Source organism: Pteropus vampyrus, unplaced genomic scaffold, assembly GCF_000151845.1.
Source record: "Pteropus vampyrus isolate Shadow unplaced genomic scaffold, Pvam_2.0 Scaffold251, whole genome shotgun sequence".
NCBI classification, from domain to species: Eukaryota; Metazoa; Chordata; class Mammalia; order Chiroptera; family Pteropodidae; genus Pteropus; species Pteropus vampyrus.
This window is the reverse complement of record NW_011889032.1, coordinates 1,219,080-1,241,054: the sequence shown is the minus strand read 5'-3', so window position 1 is coordinate 1,241,054 and position 21,975 is coordinate 1,219,080. Positions and strand designations below refer to the sequence as shown.

Sequence of the window (21,975 nt, the reverse complement as noted above, 5' to 3'; positions counted from 1 at the left end):
TATCATCCCTCTTTCCTCTGCTGCCCCCAATCCCACACCTCTCCTCATAAGAGCTCTCGATCAGTCAGGAGACCTTTATCTCTCATAGCCGTAGTGAAGAAGGACTAATGAAATTCATATTTCACCTCCTAGACTACGAACTGTTCTTCATATTTATTTCGTATGGTAATTTATTTATATTAATTCCTATGGTAATTAAGACAGAAAAGGTTGTTTCCTCATCAGGTGTTGGATGAATCATGTTTATATGGAAGCACATTGTTCCCTGTCCCTTGTTTACAGCTGTTGCCATTAAACGAATGACGCCAGAACCTCCTGATAAGCTGTCAATATTTTATAAAGTAGGCATATTCTGATAACTGCATGTATACTTTCTTCTCCCTAGTGGCACCCATGGGTACATGGCTCCCGAAGTGCTGCAGAAGGGGACAGCATATGACAGCAGTGCCGACTGGTTCTCCCTGGGTTGCATGCTTTTCAAACTTCTGAGAGGGTGAGTGAAATGCATCTTTTTAGCGCTATCACCATGGCATGTACTTGGGTCAAAATCAAGAATATTTAGACTTTGTTAGACCCTAATATTATTGTAGATCATACAACGATCTTTAAGCCATATGCTAATCTAGACGATGATCATGGCTCTTTCTGCCTTATGAAAGTGCAAGTTTATTCCCATAAGATTATAGACAAAGCTATGGTGTTATATTTTTGTTCCATACCATGTAGGCATCATAACACAGACCTAAAATAAGACTGCTTGGAAATATTTCCATTGATAAGCCTTATTGGGGAATAAGTGTTATTTTAAAATGTGAGTAATTGAAGACCGTAGGATTTTTTTTTCCAGAAATTAATTACTCATGATTGTCTTGTGAGCTTAAAGCCTTTTGAGGGTTACGAAAGAAGACAAAGACCCAAAATGACACCATTTTAAAACTGCATTTATTTGTAAATATGCTGAAATTAATTTGTTTTTTAAAACAAAAATGAAATTTTATAATTTTGTGTTTCTAGTTAATTTATGTTATACTTGACCTTTAGTTCTAAATGACCATACATGGTTAAGTAGAGTGGAAAGATAATGAAATGAAAGCGCTCTCAAAATATGTTCTCATGTTGGACATTTAAAAATTAATATTTCCATCAATTTTAAGAATTTTTAGCCAATTTTAATAGCTTAATTTTTTAAAATATGGTTTTGGTTATTCTTCACAGAGAGACAAAAAGTGCTTTACATTAAAATTTCTTCATTCGCATGTTTTTCCTATGAGCACACAAGGCTGGTGGGTGGCTGGCTCATCCTTTCACTTTTCTATTGGAAAGCCTCACTGAGCACCACTGCATCTTTGTAGTCTCTTTTGCACATTCTGAAGAGGCTGAATTCCATATCTCCCCCTGCCCTCACCCAAACTTGGTTCCGAGCACCTTGGCGTCTTCCTTAGGACTCTGATAATCCAGTTCTCTGCTTACCATATTCACTTGGGAACTGAAATTGTATTATTGCTTAGAGAGTCAGGTCCTGTTGGTCCTGAATTGAATTATTGTATTTGTGGAGCCTGGATGGCCTTAATTCATGTCATCAGACTAGCTGACCTAATTAGAGAGCTTCTGCAAGGCAAACCAGAGAAAGCCGCTTCCACACGAGACATCTTCCACCCGGTGGAGTCATGTGTGCCCGGTGAGTACATTCAGACACACCAGGGTCTTTGTTTGGGTCTCTGCTGGAGATGAGCTTGAATACATAGAATCCACACTTACAGAATTTCAAGATGATAAAAAACTGCAAAGCAGCTCAACTGTTGAACACATTAATCCAAGATTCAAAAATCAACAGTAAAATGTTGCAAGAAAACCTGCAGAGCCTTCATTCACTTCTTTGTTTTGTTTAATATTATTATTCTGTTTATGATACTGTCCATGCACATAAATTGAGTTCTAGCTGACAAAACACTATTTTTAAAAGATTCGAGCGTTTTGTTTAATGACTCTATATGATACAGCGTTATGATTTGTGGTTAACAAAGTGAATTCAGTCTTATTTGGCCATAATTCAGTTTGGAGTGCTGAATTGGAGGGTATTCATTTTTTTGAAGTCCTTGATCATGCTTGGTCGAAACATTATGTTCAGCGTGGCTCCTGTTGCAAGGAGTCTTCGCCGACAGGAAAACATGCAGAGGTTGGTCGTGAAGATGGGATGGGAAGGAGTAGAAAAGATGAGAAAGAGCTAGAAAGCATGGCTCATATGGGAAGATTGAAGAGCTGGGCCAGTATTTGGCAGAACGGTTGATTGGCCCCAGCTATTGGAAGGCCTGTCTTAATGAAGGGGTGGAATTTATGCTCTATAGCTTCAGAGGGTAGGCATTTTAGGGAGGGAAGGATTTCAGTTTGACACAAGAATGTTAGTTCAAGCATTTGAGCTGCCCAATGAAGGTGTATCCTGCCTCGCAGATAGTAAGTCACGCTCTGGTGACCGTCTCTTGAGCTTGAAATGAATCCTTCCAGTGGGTAACAGATCGGATTAGATGAATATTCCCCGCTAAGATTTATGATCTAATGCCATTCTTTCTGTTATTCAAAAGTCATTCACTAAAAAGGATATGGCACCAAAACCAAAGAGGAGGGAAATATCTTTTGACTTAATTCATTTGAATTAAATTTGGTAAGCATTTATTAACTACAGTATGCAAGGGACTGTGCTTGATCCTGTTGGGAAAGGAAAGACAGGAGGAAGGAAGCCACATGTAAGTCCTTAAGGAACCTGCAGGAGAGTAGATAGACATACACACAGGACTATGAGGCAGATGGGCTGTGCTGATGTGCACAGTAGCAGTGTGCTGAGGAGCACAGAAATGGGATTGCCAGTTCTAACTTGGAGGAGTAGGGCCGACTTCACGCAGGAGATGGTATGTCAAGTAGGCTTTGAAAGATAGGATGGCAGTATGAAGACTTGGGGCAGGAATAAACATGTTTCCTATTGGGGAGGGGACAGTACAGAGCAGATTGTCTTTCCCATCAGTGACCTGTGAGTGGCACATCAGTTCTTTGTCAAAGGAAAGGTTGCGTTGAGGGAGAGGTTGAGAAAATTGGGTCAAAACTGGGAAGGGTCTAAAATTCACGCGTGGAGTTGGAACTTTGTAAGATCTTGAGGCCCCAAAGACTGAAGTCTTTGAAGCAAAGGAGGGGCATGGCTTGGTTGTCCAGGAAGGAGATCTGGCGGGAGCATGGAGCCTGGCACATTAGAGAGACAGAGAAGGAGGCATGGGTAAGAACACAGGCAAAAGGCAAGAACGCTCGGGCCAGCACCCTGCACTGGGACCAGAGAGGAGGCAATGACTTAATAATATTGTAGTTAAGAGTCCATAACGCTACACGATTTTTTTTTTTCCAGTGGATGCTTGGAGGTAGAGGGATAGGAATTTAGATTCAAGGTAATTGGGAAGATGGTGATATCATTACCAGTCAGTGGTTATAAAATGTCAGTTGCTTTTATTACGCTGATGTTTATTGAGGGCTCTTCAGAAGCAAAGTGCTGTGATGGGGTCTGCAGGAGATGGGACTATGCCCAGGAGCCTTTGTCCCCTCAGCTGTAAATGAGCAGATAATGTCAGCTGTTCCACTTCCTCACAAGGTTGCAGGTGGGAAAACCTCGAAAATATATGTGGAAGCATCGTATCCAGTTTTCATACACTGCAGAGAAGGGAGCCTGAGCAGCTGTCTCTTCTCGGGCACGAAGGGCCTAAGAAACTGAAACAAGCAGAGCAAGAGGGTGAGGGGAAGAGCACTGGACCGCGGGGGCCTCCTGGGCACAGGCATGGAGAGCAGCCTGTCCCCTTTCCATCTCTGTGCTCTCACAGATTAGCCACAGTGGCAGTCCTTCAGAAATGAACCAGACGCCTTGCCAGCCATTACCCAGTGCTCATGCTCAACCCCAGAGGTGCTTGGTGATGCCTGCAGACGTTTTTGCTTGCCACAACTTGGGGAGGGGCTACTTCTGGCATCTAGCAGGCAGAGGTCAAGGACGCGGCTAAACATCCTACAATGTCCAGGACAGCCCCACTGCCCCAGCAGAGAATGATCCAGCCCAAAAGGTGGGCAACGCCAAAGATGACAAACTGCTCTTCCCACATCTGTGCAGGCAGGTTGAACCTGTGGACCCAAAGGTCTTTTTTGCTTCTATTTTCTGTGACTGAATATGTCTTGCAATGACCAGTGTGTCTCACTGCTTCTGCTGCGACACTTCTCAGCACCCCTCGTTTTGTCTTGAACACCCTGGAACAAGACCACAGAGCATGAGAGAAAGGAACCTGGATGTGAGAATTGTCCGGGCTGGAGAACACGTTTGCATCCCTGGACTCACAGTAATGGACCAAGCCATTCCGAGACCACGTGTTTGGGTGCTGGTTACTACTTCCACTTCAAATGCCTTTGTCAGATACTTAAGAGCATCTGTGTGTTAAGATGTGTTGAATCACCATCGTGAGCCTCAATCTGGATGTCAGATGTCTCTTAAGGGAAAGAATCGATGTGGCAATAGCCTTGATCTGAAGCTTGTCACCATTGATTGTCTGTCCCTGGATGTGTCAGACACAGGGAGAGAGCCCACGTGGTGGTCTGGGGAGAGATGACCTCTGCCTGAGGTTAACGAGTTTGTTCCATGTAGGGAAAAAGGAATGTTTATAATTATTTTGGCAGCTATTTGCTTAGGTTCAAAACAAATAGCATGTAATGTTACATGCAATCTTTTTCGTATTCTAAAATTAATTTTTGATATAAGAGTTTTTAATCATTTGTAATTATAAAGGTATTGATTTTGAACTTATTGTTTCACTGCTAACAGTGCGTGTGTGTATGTCTGTCTGTCCCTATCATTTATCATGTTTTGAACGGTTTCCCAGCTTGTTTGGGGGAGCTTTGCAGCTCTCCCAATCTATCTGTGATTGAAAAGCCACATCTGACCACTGCCCATGTGAATTTTGTTCCCATAATGTTCCCTGATGTGGTCGGAACGTTGCCTATGCTGTTGGGATAACTCGGCTCACATTGGAAGCTGTTGACAAGCCTGTCGCTGTCTCCTATTTAAAGCGGGCTGCATCAGGGAGCAGCTGTGATCACACAGGATCTGTGAGCACCACGTGCCTCACTCCGAATGGAGATTATTACTATCGTAGGTTTTCTTTAACATTTTCCAAAATAGAAACAGAATCTTTGGTTTTGTTCACAAAGAATAATCAAGAATACATTGGAAACAGATGTGCATCAAATTTTTAACTTGCAAGACCAAACTTTCTCAACACTCCAGCACAGAACTGAAAAGCTGAAACGCATTTTCAGTTATTTCTTCTAGAGTCAGACACGGAATAAACTATATTTATAAAATGGGATTTGTAGTGATAGGACCCATGTGCTGGAAATGTTTTTGGCACTGCTAACTTTAACTCCAGTTCTCTTTTAAGCCTCCCTCTGGTCTCATGAAAGACTTTTTAAATTTAGCACAGAGCGTTTCTGTCAGAACACAGTGGTCCTTCTCTACAAGTGTCAGGATACAGCCCTTTCCTTCCGGCGTCAGATGCAGGCAAGTACAAGGGGTCAAGAGCAGGAATGGGGTGCTCTGGCATTGCACACAGGAGCCACATCAGGATTTACTGAAACGTGAAGAGATCTTTATAATGAATAAAAATCCTTTTTTATATATTAAGGAACTTTGTGGGGGTGGAAACAATTGTGTCAAGCACAGAGACCAAGGTTTTAGTAAGATTTAATGAACTTTTATTCTTTTTCTATTGAACCATGAATGTGTTAATATCTGTATTTTGCATGAAAGACCGGTGCAAGTAGTGTTTTGTTTTGTTTTTTTAATTATAATATCCTATAAAGAATAGATGTTGTTTGCTGTTATATCCTGTTTGCTTTTTAAATGCAATAATTTTATATTTTTCTCCTTGGAAACAATTTAGGTGAAAAGAATATTTCCAATCAAAACCTATTTCAAAGATTAGCATATGTTTGCTTAGTACTAATTTACCTCGTTTAGCTTTTTTTTCCCAAAATTAATGTTTGCTAGAGATGGAAATTACTTTGTATTTCATTGCATAATAAGAAAGAAAATAAAGTGTTAGAGTGCCCTCTCTTGTACAAAGTGAAAATTAAAATATTTAAGATAGTAAATGTTCTGAAATATAATGATCTCATCAAGAGATGATTCAGTGCATAACTTAACTAATTCAGTAGGATGGCCCGATCAGTGGCAGTAAGTGGTAGTGCAAGGATAATGGAGTTTTATTTCTTTTTCTAAATCCCATTGACTTATGTGTTCAACATATCAATCATTTATAGAGTTAATCCATTTTATAGAGTTAACTTTAAAATATTTTACATAATATCTTGCCTCAGATTATGTTATGTATTCCTTATAAATAAATCTGTAGGATTAGTAATTTTACAGGCATGTCTTACTATAAGAAAACTCAATCATATATAGCTCTTCTTTAATTTTCAAGTAAATAAATAAGGCCATGGTTTTCTAATTTGCATGTTTACTAGTCTCTTTGAATTATAAGATTTCCTTTAAAAGCAAGCTTTCCCAGAGTTTAAAAAACATGGTAAAGAGTAAGAATAATTTATTTTACAGAGTTTATCAAATTCATCTTTGTTAATGTCAGATGATTTCTATATTAGATACTGTCTGTAAACTGCCATTGTCTTACTGCGAGCATAGTGATTATTTGGGTGGTTCCTTCACCATTTCTGTGACATATGTGGCATTATGCCCCATTACAAATGAAGAAATTGATGCTGAAGGTTTACATGACTGGCTCACAACCAGTAAACAGCCATGTCACAGCTTGAACCCAGGTTTTCTGACTTTTAAGTCTAGGGTCTCCATAAGTAAAACATGAATAAGCAGTCTCAGAACTCTGCAGGATCTGGGGGACAACGGTTAGTTTATCTCTGTTATCAAAGGAATTTACAGCTTAAAATGACTGGTTTCTAGAGGGGAAGTGTGTTCATTTCGGTTTGACTGCAGTTCCTTGGGTGGTTTTAGGGACTAATTATTTTACTGAAAAAAAAATTGTATGAAAATTATCTCAAACACTAATGTGACAAATGTTATATAAATGACTTTTATTTCATGACTACTGTTGGCTAATGATGTTTAATGATGTTTAAAAATATTTTGAATGTATTTGCTAAAGCATATTTTAGTGCCATGGCTTCAATGACAAGAGGTCAGGCAATTCGAATAAGTGTAAACCTTACTCTTTCAGCACCTAACATATCTGGTTACTAATTTTTCTCTGGAAATCATAAGTATGTATGGCTTTTGTATTTCTGTAGTTTTGAATGAATAATGATAGACAATAATTTATTAGTCAGCAATATGTGCTAAGTTAGCTGGTACCACATTATAATAGACTTTTTTATTTCCACAGTCACAGCCCTTTCCGACAACATAAAACCAAAGATAAGCATGAAATAGACCGGATGACACTCACCGTGGTAAGGAGATTAAAAACTCTTTTTTATTCGTATTTGTGTTTCTATTACAACGAATGTAAAAATTTGCTCTCTTAAAATAAATGAGTGACGATACAATCCCTAGAAGAACTTCTAAAAGAAAAATTAATGGAAATAGATAGCAAGACAAAAGTCAAGATTTGCTAACAATCAATAAGAGAAGGACATATTAAATCTAGAACAAAACGAAAATAATCAAATAAAAGGTAAAATTACTGAGATGCAGAAGAGCAAGGAGGCCTTCCGATCCTTCTCACCTAGCCCCAGCCCGTGGATCGACTTTGAAAATGATTAGTAACCATTTTATATTTCTTTAGAGTAAATGTCCCTGATGAATCTGTAGTTTTTAACACTATCTTTATCCATGAGATGACCTTTAAATCTGGTTGCGTGTGAGGGCACTGTTTCCATGAGCGCATTTTCAAAGTTGTATTATTTTTTTCCTTCAGAATGTGGAACTTCCAGAAGCCTTCTCCCCTGAACTCAAGTCCCTTCTGGAGGGCTTGCTGCAGCGAGACGTTAGCAAGCGACTTGGCTGTCGTGGAGGCGGGTAGGTTGCTGTTTCCTCCTGTCAGAGTCTTTTCCCAGAAAGCAAAACAGGCATTTTCAATATATCAGAAATCATTTCTAGTCTGTAATTATTGTCCATTTTGATTCCAGGAAGCGGGGTGGGGGGGTGGGGGGGGTAGGAAATCACATAGGAAATATGTGTATTGTCCCATGTGTTTTATAATTAACGAGTTGAAGGAAATGCTAACTTTTAAACTTTAAAAATTGATCATGATGGTGGAAAGGAATTCTGATATTTTGTAGTTTATTTGGTTAAGTTTTAGTAATGATTTATTTATAATTATGGTAGTTTAATATTCTGATCAGGTTCTCACATATTTAATGCATAACTGACTGACTGCCATCTTATACATTCTGTCCCCTATCCCTGCAAAAAATAAAAAAATAAAAAAAGTCCAAGAAAAAAAAACCAGTGATACCTGGGAAGCTTTTAGAGGACTTAGAACAGACTTTTCCCCTACTTCTCCCCAACCCCGCCTTGCTTATCTTCCCATTCCTAGGCAGGCTTGCTTTGCATAAGAAACAGCTTTTAAACGTATGTTATATATATGTCTGTCACATATATGTGTGTGTATGTGTATTTTAGAGTAGCATATGTATACATATTATATGTGTATTATATAGATAGCCAAATAATGTGTTATATGCATATTTCCTTATTAATTTGAGAAATTACCTATTCCTACTATAACAGATGAAGATTTAGCTCACTCATTACTTTCTACAGAGCCTTCCCTTTCTCCTACCTTCTGAAAAGAATTGAAACACTATTTTTGGTTTCTCTTTTGCTTAACATTTGTCACTTTAAATTATATACTTATCCAGTTGTACCTCGTTCCATCAATTATAAACAGGATCTTGAGTCCCCACTTTATAAAGTGAAGGTTTTGGCATTCCTGTCTTTCACTGTCATCTTCTCTCCCACTGACTAGTTTTCGTCATTGTTAATTTTGATTTTTACATTGTCACGTTGATACTTACTCTCTATTCTGCAAGATCATAATCCATCTTTGTGCTTTGCACCTAGGCTGATTTCAAAAGTTGCAAGTGAAGAAGTAGTATTTATACTTTATGGCACCATCAGTGTGCTCATTACATAGTTTCTACATAGCCTGGTAATGAATCTTAAGTTCATATATGATATATAGATATAGATATATAGATATATATATATATATGAGATATCCATATGTATATGTGGACTTTCATTTCCCTCTGAATTTCTTTCATGGAGAACTCAAACCTACCAGCTTCAATGACAACCAAGCGCCCTATTTCTGCTGAGCAGCATCATTCTATTCAACACGTCCCTGGTTGAATCTGCCATTTACTTGATCCCATGCCTTCTGTTTTCCTGGGCCCATCCCCCGCTCCATTAACTAGAGCATGTCCTCAAGTAACTCCTAATAGAGAGGGGGTAAGAGGTAAACTTTCTGTGTCTCTACATATCCAGAGTGGTCTCCTGCTGTCCTCAAACTTGATCGAATTTTGGCTGGATATAGCACTCTAAATGAATAATAATCTCCCACCAGAGCTTTGAAGATATTGCTTTATGGTGTACAAGTGAACAGTTGGTGCTGGTCACAGAACTGTTATCACTCATTACGTCAGGCCCTTAGAGTCCTTTTTACTTGGAAGACTTATGTTCTTCAGCTTATTTTTTATTTATCTGACATTTCCTCACCTCCATTTCCTTGTTTAGCTCTTAGAACCCCTGTTAGATGGATGTTGTGATTTCTGGAATGGTCATCAATGCCCTTGACCTCGAGCATTATCTGTATCTTTGCTTTGATTCTTTTTCACTTTCTGATAGCTTAAATTTCCAACCTTTTTACTGATCGCTTTTTACAATCTTTAGCAGGTTTAATTTCTTAAAGTAGAACCTTTCAGAGGTCCTTCCCCCCATTAGAATATACACCTAGCTGCTGGTGTTTGGGGGTTGGATGTGGAGGAAGAAAATTCGGTGGACGTGTGTGCATGCATATGTGAGCATGCGTGCATGCGTGTGTGTGTGTGTTTCAAAGGTTCCATATATAGTTCCAACTAATATTCTATCTTCAGCCTGTGTCTTACCCCACACACACCCTGTGAGCCTGGAGCTCAGCATCTCAGTCTCCCAGGTGGCAAGCTCTACATTTTGCCATTAGTCACTGCCCCTCTGTCCACTCCCATCTTGTCTGCTGATGGTCCTCTGTCTCTTTGTGGTGGGTTTATGTCTCCATGTTCCCCTTCTGTCATTTTAGTGATTGTTAGGAAGGAACAAAGTTGCACACCCAAGCTTAATCACTGACTTGAACCAGAATTCTTCTCTCTGGGGTATTTCTAATTGCTTGGACACACACACACACACACACACACACACACACACACACACACGCGCAAACTTCTTTTTTAGCTTACTACATTTAATGTGTAGACAATGACGAGCACCAAATGAAACAGAATAAGAAAATCACCTAAGTGTTGGTGATGAAAATGCAAAGGGACACACTTCAACTTGGATTTCATTTATCCATTCGGTAACTATTTACTGAGCACTCCCTGAGTGCCAGGCACTCTCCTCAGTGCTGGGGCTGAGACAGTGGACAAGAGAGATAGGCCCTGCCTTCTCGGAGCTTACCTTATAGATGGATAGGGGGAGGGGAGGGCGACATAATAGAAACAATCAAATAAGTAAGATGACTACAGACAATGATAAACACATGAATGAGATAAACAGGGCAGTGCGGTAGATGAGACACCAGCCTTGCAAAGCGGGTTGGGTAGGGACATTTTAGGCAGAAAGGTCAGCAAGGGTAGGGCTTTGAGGCAGAATCGAGCTTCTAGGATTTAGAAAAGCAAGAAAGCTGAGGAGCAAGGGGAGAGAAGTCAAAAACGAAAATGGGTCCAAATGATGATGGGCTTGGGCCAGGCCCCACAGGCCCTTGTGTGTGCCAGGTAAGGAGCTGGATTTTATCGTAAGTGCACAGGAAGGCTCTGGAGAGTTTTGGCGGTGAGTGGTGATTTGGGTGCTATACGAAGTGGGTGGGCTGCAGACTGTGGTGGAAAGGGTGGAGGCCGGGAGGCAGAAAGAAGGTAATTAGAGCAGTTCAAGTGAGCTATGATGGTGACCATGACCTGGACGGTGGCTCGGATGTGTTTTGGTGTTCCCTCGGGAGGATGCAGAGCAGGACATTTCGCATCTCCTCCATGATCAAAGACACCACTGCCCCTCCTGAGCATGGCGTTGAGGACTGGAGGTGCTGAGAAGTAGTCAGGCCCGGGACATGCTGAGGGTTGGCCGTAGAGTGTGAGGGAAGAGAAGAATGGGGGATGATCCTGGCTTATTGGCCTGAGATGGGAAGGAGGGAAAGTCAGGAATTCTGCTTTGGACCTTTTATTCTCACCTAAGTGGAGATGTGAAGTGGACACCTGAATTGGTGGGCCCTTTGCAGTGTAGGACAAAGGTCGGCATCTGGGGTATAGATTTGAGAGTCACCTGTAAGCATAGGGCACTTAAAGGCCCGGACAGGGTGATGTCACCCAGGGAGTGATTGTAGAGGACAAGGGCCAAGAACCAGCTCTGGGGCTCAGCAACAAGACCAGGGCTGGGGGAGAACTGTAAGTGGGGGGCGCTGAGAATATGCATATCCCTGACTCAGGCTTTCCTCAAGGTGTACAACTTCTGTTCTGCACAAACTGAGCTTTAGTAACGATCCTCAGGAAGACGTGCTGCTTAAATGTATAAAGGGGGTGGGCATGCACGATTAGATTAGATTTCTAGTTTGCTTCAAAATATTTGGTGCTTCATATTCCTCTCATTTTATCTCGCAACTTGTAGGCGTCGCTGTAAATCTCTAACACGTAGGTCTTTCATTCCCATTTAAATTTGTTCTCGTGATTACGAGAAAAATGTGCGTGTGTGTGTGTGTGTGTGTGTGTGTGTGTGTGTGTGTGTGTGTGTGTTTCTAAACATCACAGTGTTTCTGTGTTGTTTTGAAGCATATTTTACTTGCTTCAGGAACTGGAAATAGTTGCTCTTCTGTGTTCTTAATAGGAGATGATTTTTGCCAAATATTTCTTAGATTTCCAAATACACACTCACCACTGTTATGACTCTCTCTTCTACAGTGCACAGGAAGTGAAAGAACACAGCTTTTTCAAAGGCGTTGACTGGCAGCATGTCTACTTACAAAAGGTACTCCCTCCGGACCCCCACCTTGTTTTCGCGTGGACTCGTACTGTGGAGACGTGATCTGTTAGTCCGTCTGCTTCGTGCTCCTCGTCTCCATCTCCACTTCCTGGTTCTGTCCCCAGGGTCCCTTCCGCCCCAGTTTCCCTGTCCAGAGTGTCCTTCCTGCTCTCTATCCAGTGTGGCCATATGGCTGACTCCTTTGGGAGAAATTTCTCTCTCTTCATTTCCCTCTTGTAAACATTTTAAAAATATCTTCTATATAAAATAATAAATGGTGAAATGGAGCAGTTATCTAACTAATTCAAATGTCCATATAATTGAGACTCTTTTAGCTTTAGCTGCTCATCCTCTTGATTTCTTATTTCAACATGGACTGTATTTTATATTTTTCTATATAACAGTGTACAAGAAACATTTGTCAAAAACGTAAATATACTTTCCAGCCCAGCACCGTATAACTTAAGAATTAGCATGATTGTATATCAGCATAATTCCCTTTCCTTATTTTAAGATATTTTTATAGTCTCATTAATACAGGAAAACGTCCAAATTAAAGTTTTTTTTAAAATGTTGATTATCAGCTTTGGACTTGTTTTTGCGTGGACTCATACTGTGGAGACATGATCTGTTAGTCCTACTAATTAGAATTAGAGCGAGCTCTGCTTCAGCCAGCATCGGCCTCAGGACCCTGGTTGTGGAGCACTCTGTCTGCCCTGTTAAGGCTCTAGCATATGGAACGTGGTACCTCCATCACCTGAGAGAATGTGCTTTCTTAAGGTCGAGCTGGTGCAATGTGCAGTCTTGAGACTTCATTATATTTAATAATTATTTAAGACTGGACCTGAGTCTTTTTTCTTCTACTTAAATTTGTCTAAAATCTGGAGTCTTCCTTGAGGCCTTCAGTGCACAGGCTCATCTGTGGAACATGTAATCATGTAATATGATTCGTATACGTTAGACTGTAGTGCACAGAGTGTAGCATATTAAGATCTTACACTGTGTTCTCTCCATAGCATGATAGGTCGGGATGGGGCCATGAGGCTGTCAGAGTAACTGAACCTTACTTCTTTGGGTCTTCCAGTACCCTCCACCCTTGATTCCTCCCCGGGGAGAAGTCAACGCTGCTGATGCTTTTGACATTGGTTCATTTGATGAAGAGGACACCAAAGGCATTAAGGTACATGCGCGATGTTTGCTTTCAGGTTTTTTGGAGGGTAGGGTTTTTTTTTTTAATTGGAAATCAAACTTCGTGATTGTCTTAGTATTGGCCTGTTTGTGGAATGTAACTTATAAATGAATGTTTACATATTTGGAGAATGTAGAAGTCAAGGACCTAATTAGAAACTGTGAAAGCTTTTTTTGGACTAATCACTTTATGTTGATAAACTGCAAAATGGTCACATTTTGACTGATTTGGATATATTTGTGATTGAAATAAAACTTGAATGTATGGGAAGCAGGATAAAACAACTGTGTGAAAGCAAACATAGTTTTCCTTGTGCCCAAGAGCCAGTCATCTTAATCTTCTAAGTATTTAGATCTTTCTGTATTAGAATTAAAGGAGAAAACAGCATGAATCATGTTGCATTTGTCAATCAAAAGTGAAATAATCATTGGTTTTTTAATATAATCCTCTGCACTTTTCAAACTTTTGTTCATATCATTATTTTTCTAAGTAGACAAGATATAATTACAGATGGTGAGTCATGAGACAAACCCCCTTCTTTAGGATGCAAAGTCAAAGTGTATCACTACATGTCACGCTCTCATCTGCCCCACGTTCACAGCTTCCTCCAGAATTTCTCCAGACCCTCCTAGATGCTCCCTGTCGCCTTTCAGCTGCCTGTGTTTACACCTTTCTTATTTAAGCTGCCCCCACCCCGTCATTTCCCCACCAGTAGCTTCTCCCTCCAGAAGGCTGCAGCACTATGAACACCCACACTGCGAAGTATAGATAAAAGACTGACAAGTGAAATGCCAGGACCCAGCAGGGGCTGTCATTAGAGAGCCACAGAACTGGAACCAGATAGGATATGGGGAGAGGAAGGGTGGATAAGTGGCTGGAGGAAGATGTGAAGATTGTGGAGAAGGAGAGCAGCCAGTGAGAGCAGGATGAGGAGGCCACGGGGAGTCGGGAACTGGGGAAGGGAGTGGCAGTGGGTGTCAGGATAGGAGAGGCTTTCGTAAATGCGATTGCGGTGTTCACGGGACAGGCTTCCTAGGAGCGGGAGGTTAGGAGAAGGAGATGTGGAGAAAATCAAGGCCACCCCTGTGGTCTGGAGCAGTGGCTCTCCTAGGAGACAGCAGTGTGACCATTAGGCATCTTTTGTAGCCTGGACAGACATGATGAGTCAGGCGTGTAAGTACCAGTGCTTTGGGGAACAGTCCATTTACAAAGCTATTTAAAAGGATTACTGCTGTCACAACAGAATTTTGTCATCAGATGTACTACTCTCCATCAAAGGGTGCTAAAAATAAAACAACTATGATGTGGGAGCCCACGAAAATTTTCAGTGTTAAAAAGAGATTCTCATTCTTTAAATTTTGTAAACCATAATCTGGGCTTTGGAGTCACACATTCTGGGCTCAGATCTGCACTTATTAGCTGAGTGAATTGGGGCCATTTAGGTAACCCCGTGAGCTTTGCTTTTCTTCCCCTGTCAGGTGACTGGATCCATTGCCAAGCTTTCTCTGATCATAAATGACATAACCTGTTTAAGTCTCCTGGCATATTGTCGATTCTTACACTAGTAGCTTCTATCATTGTGGTTTTGGTTCTTCCTGACCAAGAGCTGAGAATGAGCACACTTACAACAGGAAGTGGCATGTGGCAGGGCTATAGCTAGAAGTGAGAAGCCCTGGTCCTGGCCCCAGGATGTCCTAGTTCAGCTCAGGAATCTGCATTTTAAGAAACTGTTTATTCTCTATCTTTAAACAAGCAGCCCAAACAATACATTATTCTTTAAAACAAGCAAACAAACAAAAAAAACTTCACATATAGATATGTTTTCTTCTGTGTTTTAGTCATTTTTAACAACATAGGCCAAGTCATAAAGATCAAGGCTTTCTGAAATTATAGGAGTTGGAAAGATTTGTATATAAAGCGGAGTTGACCATTTCAGAACAACTACTTAGGAAAGGAGTGTGTTTTCACTTTTGCCAAACTCTTTAGACTCAGTCCCAGTGTCTCTAATCAAAGGGATCCCTTCTGGCCTTGGTGTTCTAACACCCTAGCACACACACACTGACACATATGGGTGTGCAGACACCTCTAGTGCTCACACTCAGAACAGCCGAGGATTTTAGCTCTGGGCCTAATTTGGACATCCAAATAAAATGGAAAGGGGAAAGGTTCTGTGAATCAAAGTGATCTTAAAACCAGCACATTATCGTAATAGGCTAATGTAAAAGTAGATGGAGAACGCCCCAGATTGGGACTTGGATGCAGGTTCTTCTGGCGTTTCATCCTTGCTCTTTCTTTCCTTCTAAGTAACTTGCCTGTTATAATATCTGTCCAGTACAGATGCTCCTTGACTTATGATGGGGTTACAGCCTGATAAACCCATTCTAAGTTGAAAATGTTGTAAACTGAAATGCATTTAGGACACCTAACCTACCAAACATCGTAGCTTGGCCCAGCCGACCTTAAATGTGCCCGGAACACTTATATATTACCTACAGTTGGGCAACATCATCTCACTCTCGCTGCCCAGCATCACAAGACGGTGTTGTACTGCACATTGCTAGCCTTAGAAAAGATCAGAATTCAAAATTCTAAGTATGGTTTCTACTGACTGCGTATCACTTTCATACCATCATAAAGTCAAGGACCATCTGTACTTATCTCTCAGACAAAGGAGTCAGCAAACCAAGTTTCTAAAGGGATTTGTGCTTTTGAAGGACACATGCATTATTTTCTATCAGAAGAATCACTAGCCTTTCTGTCACAAAACTGTAGCTCTGATGCATCAAACCATTTTCTTTGCTCATTTTCAGAGTGCAGCCTCACTAAGGGGGAAGAATGAAGAAAGTTTGAGTAACAGTTTGGAAAAGAAATGCTATCATTAAGTGTAATTTTTATTACAGCATCTCTTAAAGGCTAAGTTGCCTAAATTTCATATATGTTGAGCTTCATGCTTATACATTCGATGATACTTTTAAATTTGGGTTAGTTGAAATTCATGGAATGAATGGTAAAGGTGGCTTAGTTTACCTTTTGTTTTTCTCACTTTTCAGATTAATTGAAGGTGGTTAGAAAACTCTCCTGGCTCCTCCCTTTTAATTGTTTCTAAAACTATCCAAGTCTATTTTCAGTACAAATAAGATATCCTCACCATGACTGAAATTTAATTTTGTGATCAGAACCTTATAGAACTTCAGATAAAACCCTGTATAGGTTAGCTTTCACAGGCAAAAATGTAATGAAGATACTTTAGAAGATTGGGGTAAACTTAACTGATTTGGACTGAAAGTAAAGTGCTCATCAGTTATAACCATTTGTGGGTCTCGGTTGCTTGGTTGTCATTAGTAGAGATTTATGACAATTAAATTGTTCTACATGATTGTATGCTGTCATCTAGTTACCTTCCTATGTACAATTATGATGCTGCTGAATCTGTTGCCTTTGTAAGTTTGTTAAATCACAAATATCTTGATTTCTTAAAATAAGCTTCTTGATTGCGACCAAGAACTCTACAAGAACTTCCCTTTGGTAATCTCTGAACGCTGGCAGCAGGAAGTAGCGGAAACCGTTTATGAAGCAGTAAACGCAGACACGGATAAAATCGAGGCCAGGAAGAGAGCTAAAAATAAGCAACTTGGCCATGAAGAAGGTAACATAGTTAATGTCTCTCAAGATATTCCTAATGCAGTGAATTTTCAAAATTGCTCGTAAAGCTGAAAACGTATTTGGGTCATAAAGTACTTTCCAGTAGAGTGAGGGAAATGCCATAAGTTATTTTAGTTTTATCTGGCTTCAAAAGTTCAGTATAATATTTCAAAATATTTAGTCAACATAAAAATAAAAATGTATGAAGATGGCAGCATTTTGTTAGTATGTCCTTTTATCTTGGAGTGTTTGGGGGCAAGTTTGGAAGCTTTTCCTTAAAGAGTGAGTATTGCGGTGTCAGGAACAGGACCAGTGTCGCGGGCATGTGCAGTCTCATAGGTCACCCCACTTGGTTTAATGCTCTGCTGTCACTTACCACCTTGACATTCTTAATTTTTGATCAAGGCGCCTGCATTTTCACTTTTTACTGGGCCCAGCAAAGTATGCAGCTGGTCCTAGTGAGGAACTTGTCAGGAGATAAATGTATTTATACAAACAGCAATAAAGAATCACCAAACCATATTTTTATTTATAATATTTGAGTGCCCTATTTGGACTTCCAAGTAGACAACATAATATCGAGTATTAATTAATTATTCTTAATGCACCCAAAATTGTCACTCTCGATTTTTCTATCATTTTGTGGTTTTTGGATATTGAGATTTATTGTGGTTGATGATTATGGTAGGGGATACTATTTTATTTTACCTCCAAGCAAAGACCTTTTGATATTAACTTTATATAATAAAAATGATCGGAAACAATTTTGTTCCATGACTAGGTTACTTTGCAGGGGGGCATCTTCAGTCTTTACCAGTCTTGTCCACAGTTTCTCAGTAGCATTTATCATCTACTGAAAAAAGTGTCCTCGATGCTAGATGAATTACTCCTATGTAAAAGTGCCCTGAGTACACCAACGGAATATTCCGACCCTTTGACTGTGCCTACCTCCGTTCTGCAGGGAAAGGGGCTTTGTTTCTAAGCTGTTCTGTAGAGAACAGCTCCATTGAGATTACTCCAGACTGTGTTTGCTGTAGTGGATTTTACACAGGAAATTCTATCAATGGTAATTTGCTCCAGGGAGGACCCTGATGTCACTCGAATCTTGACAAATTAGACCCAGGAAAAAATGACCTTGCTGAAGCGTTTCCTTTTAATTAGAGCTATAATTGGAGCGTCTAACAAATTAATGTATTTGTCTTCATGTTTAAGTAATTAATTTGGGCATAATGAGGTCTCGGTTAAAGATCTCAGAAGTCACCTTTACAGAACAGTATAGGCTAGGCTTAGATCTCTGGAGTGAAAACTTGGACTCCGAATACGGTTTAGAAGTGCTGGCACAGTTGCCGTCATAATGGCACCTCCGTGAAGCTCACACCCGTCACAGCTGACCCACCCTGGTTCCGTCTTCGTTTGTTCTTTCCCCCTCCTGCAACACAGCATGGATATTGCTTGTTTGACTGTGTCTGAATCTCCTACCAGAATGAAAGCTCCCTGAAGGCAAGGAGTTTTGTCTTTTTTACTCACTGCTGAATCCGGAATGCCTAGAACGTGCCCAGCGTTTAGGCGCTCACTTAATAGTTGTTGGATGAATGACTGAGGAAGCGAATGAGTTACCTTAGCACAATCACCCAAGCTCTTAATAAAGGCAAAGCAAGCCACTTAAAATTAACCTTTTTTATTTTATTTTTGAGTCAGTACTTTACTATAAAAGGGTAATCGGGATTCAACATGAGTATGTTGAGTCTCTCTACATACCCACATATTCGAGGGATAAACATAACTAAGTCAAGGAGTAAACAGGTTTTGATCCTTGTGTTACTTTGGCTTACTTCGACAAGAAAATCCCCATTCCGTTATTATTGATAAAATAAGGGGTAGGGTAAAGATCGAGCCTCAGTCCCACATAGAGACAGAGGTGCTTTGGGTGTGGTTTAAATTTAATTATACTGTATTCTCCAGATCTTGTTCTACATAATGAAAAAATAGTTCGAGAACAAACTTTTGCCCTCAGAGCAATAAATGAACATCATCATGAATTTATCAGAAAATCGAGAAGCAACTATTTAGTACTTTAGTAGAGAAACAGCTAAAGAAACCTCTGTTCTTAGATTCCCAGTTCACATTCATTTAAAAACTGAAATAATGATCTCTACAATGTGTTACTTTTATAGAAACTTGATTTTCCCAAAAAAGAATGTAATTCTCTCTTTCCAAGAATAATATAGACATTCTGTTTCAGAGCATATTTAATGTATAGTTATTTTATATTCCTCAGATTACGCTCTGGGAAAAGATTGTATTATGCATGGGTACATGCTGAAACTGGGAAACCCGTTTCTGACTCAGTGGCAGCGTCGATATTTTTACCTCTTTCCAAACAGACTTGAATGGAGAGGAGAGGGAGAGTCACGAGTAAGTCTAACGCATATTACCAAGTGCTCACTGTTACTCTTATCGAATGTCATGTGATTATTTTATATTGCTGGCACATCTTGTAAAATAGCCTCCTAAGCTCTGTGTGTCTATTTTAACTTGTATGCATGAGATTTTCATGTTCAAACTGTAACGTTTAAACTTCTGAATCAAGGAAGGATTTTGTAATATCTGAAAACCGAATGTGCCATTTACTGAGGTCAAAAGCCAACAGATTCGAAGAAGTCTGGAGAGTGGTTGAGTAGATCAAACAAGATGAAAAATCTAGGACTTTGGCCCCAGTGTCTCGAGTACTTTGAGTACATTATGCTGGCTCTCCAAGCCTCAGTTTCCTCATCTATAATATGGGAGAAGTAGAAATTACAACAACTACGACAACTGTTTGCATATTTATCTTCAACCAGGTGCTGTTAAAAAAAAAAAAAAAAAAAAAACCTCATTTAATGTGTACCAACCTTTGAGGGTCCAACTCTTATTTTATAAAGAGGGAACCAAGGCTTAGAGAGGGAAGGTCTGGCGCCCACGACATCATTAGACGGTTGTAAGTGAGGAGTGATTCTGACCGGGCTCCGCTCGCACTCCCAGTGTCTCCATTATACAGCTGGCCTCCCCTAGTTGAAGGCAAATGAAATGCAGTAAATGATGTAAGCTGTCATGCTTGGCACCGAGGCAAGGTCACCAAACCATCCTTCCTTTCATCTCTACCTAGTCAGAAAATTATAAGTGGGTTCCATACAATAGTCGAGAAGACACATCTACCCTCTGAAGTCCTTGCAAGAGTTAATATTTGTGAACAAGATAAAAAGAAATTTCTGATCCACACTGTCCCTTTTAGCAAGTCAGGCAGCATTTATTAAGTGCCTACTGTGCGAGGAGCCCAAGACTTGTTACCATGGAACACTGCCAGCCCAGGTGGGTGGTACGCTTCCACTCTTGGGGAGGGAATGGTTAGTCATTGAGGACCAACTAAGCAAGACAGTGGTCCCACATGTTCAAAACATAGTTGATGTGTTGGATATATCAGAATGCTGCCCATCAGTTCTCCAGTGATCAGCAGTGTGGATAGAAAGAAGCCCAATTATTTGACTTGGGAATGTGTTTTTTATACCCCTGTTGGTAAAGTTGCTGTTTAATTATGAGTGATTGCTACTGCATATTACCATATTTTACATAAACAAGATCCTCTCACTATTACTAATGCCATAGAAAGCATTTTCTAAAAAATTAATACATCTAGGATCTGAGTTATGATTAATCAGACCCTTTGGGGAGGGGCCCTGATTATAACTCAGCTGCTGGTGTTATATAATATATACATTATAATATATGTATTATCTATTATTATATATGAGTTATAATTCATATGTATTATTATTACTATTATTGTTATTATATATAATGCCAGCTAATGAGTGGCACACTATGCATTTATTATGCTATCTACTGGTAAGTTGCTGTTGTGCCCATCAAAAGGAAATGATCCCACTTTTCAAGATATTTGAAAACAATTAAAAAAATCTTCCTTTGTTTAACATCAGATGCAGTAAATTATCTTGGTTTTAAGAGAGTCAATGGTTAGTGTTCTATTTGAGAAGATACGTAGTATGCATGGTGGATTCACAGGTATAAATAAAGAAAAAGCAAACATGAGAGTTTATGATGGTGTTGTTTTTCATTTAGGATTCCTGGAGTATTTATCCAAAAAAACATAAAATGGTAAGGTGCTCATGACACTATAGCATTCACCTTAAGTAATAATGCTATAGACCTAGAGTGACAATCTTTTAAGGATGTCACCTATATTGATAACACCATTTTGATATTATCAAAATAGCATTAGCTTACAAGCTAACTTTACCTAGCATTTACTGAGCTTCTGTGTTAAAACTCAGCCACACACCTTGGGCTCATGTAAATCATGTGTAGTGCGTCATTGTTCCCTCACAACTTTATTGATAGGAATTTAGACGAGTGCTTGATACAGAAAGTATACATGTGATTCATAGTCACTCAAAAATCAATTCTGTATTGAGGGAACAGCTTTGCCGTTTGGCCTTCTAGAGTCATTCCTTTATTTGCAGTTTTCTTTAAGATGTTATAATTTGAGCTTTTGTATACATTCCTTTATGGCTATCCTGCCCTGCCCAGCGCCCCCCTCTCCCATTAAAGAAAGAAAAATGCTGATTTTTTTTTTTTTTTTACTTTTTCTAAGCTGGTAGTTTTTGATATTATTAATTTAACTTAAGAAATCATTAAATACTTTGAAGTAATTTATAACTTTTCCTTTTATGGTTAGCAAAATTTACTAACAATGGAACAGATTCTGTCTGTGGAAGAAACTCAGATTAAAGACAAAAAATGCATTTTGTTGAGGATAAAAGGAGGGAAACAGTTTGTCTTGCAATGTGAGGTGAGTATTATTTTTTCATAGTTAAAATTTAGAACAATTTTA

General features: G+C 39.7%; 1 protein-coding gene across 2 annotated transcripts in view; it reads left to right on the top strand.

The window, feature by feature from the left end:
- The window catches only part of GRK3 (G protein-coupled receptor kinase 3), a 101,582-nt gene that overhangs the window by 74,539 nt on the left and 5,068 nt on the right, over positions 1-21,975 (top strand). For both annotated transcript variants that reach the window (XM_023520178.1, XM_023520177.1), the window contains 8 exons: positions 386-493; positions 7,431-7,497; positions 7,965-8,065; positions 12,196-12,262; positions 13,341-13,436; positions 16,929-17,091; positions 19,366-19,502; positions 21,820-21,933. In XM_023520178.1, the coding sequence (XP_023375946.1) occupies positions 386-493; positions 7,431-7,497; positions 7,965-8,065; positions 12,196-12,262; positions 13,341-13,436; positions 16,929-17,091; positions 19,366-19,502; positions 21,820-21,933 (853 nt within the window). The remainder of the gene's footprint in view (positions 1-385; positions 494-7,430; positions 7,498-7,964; positions 8,066-12,195; positions 12,263-13,340; positions 13,437-16,928; positions 17,092-19,365; positions 19,503-21,819; positions 21,934-21,975) is intronic.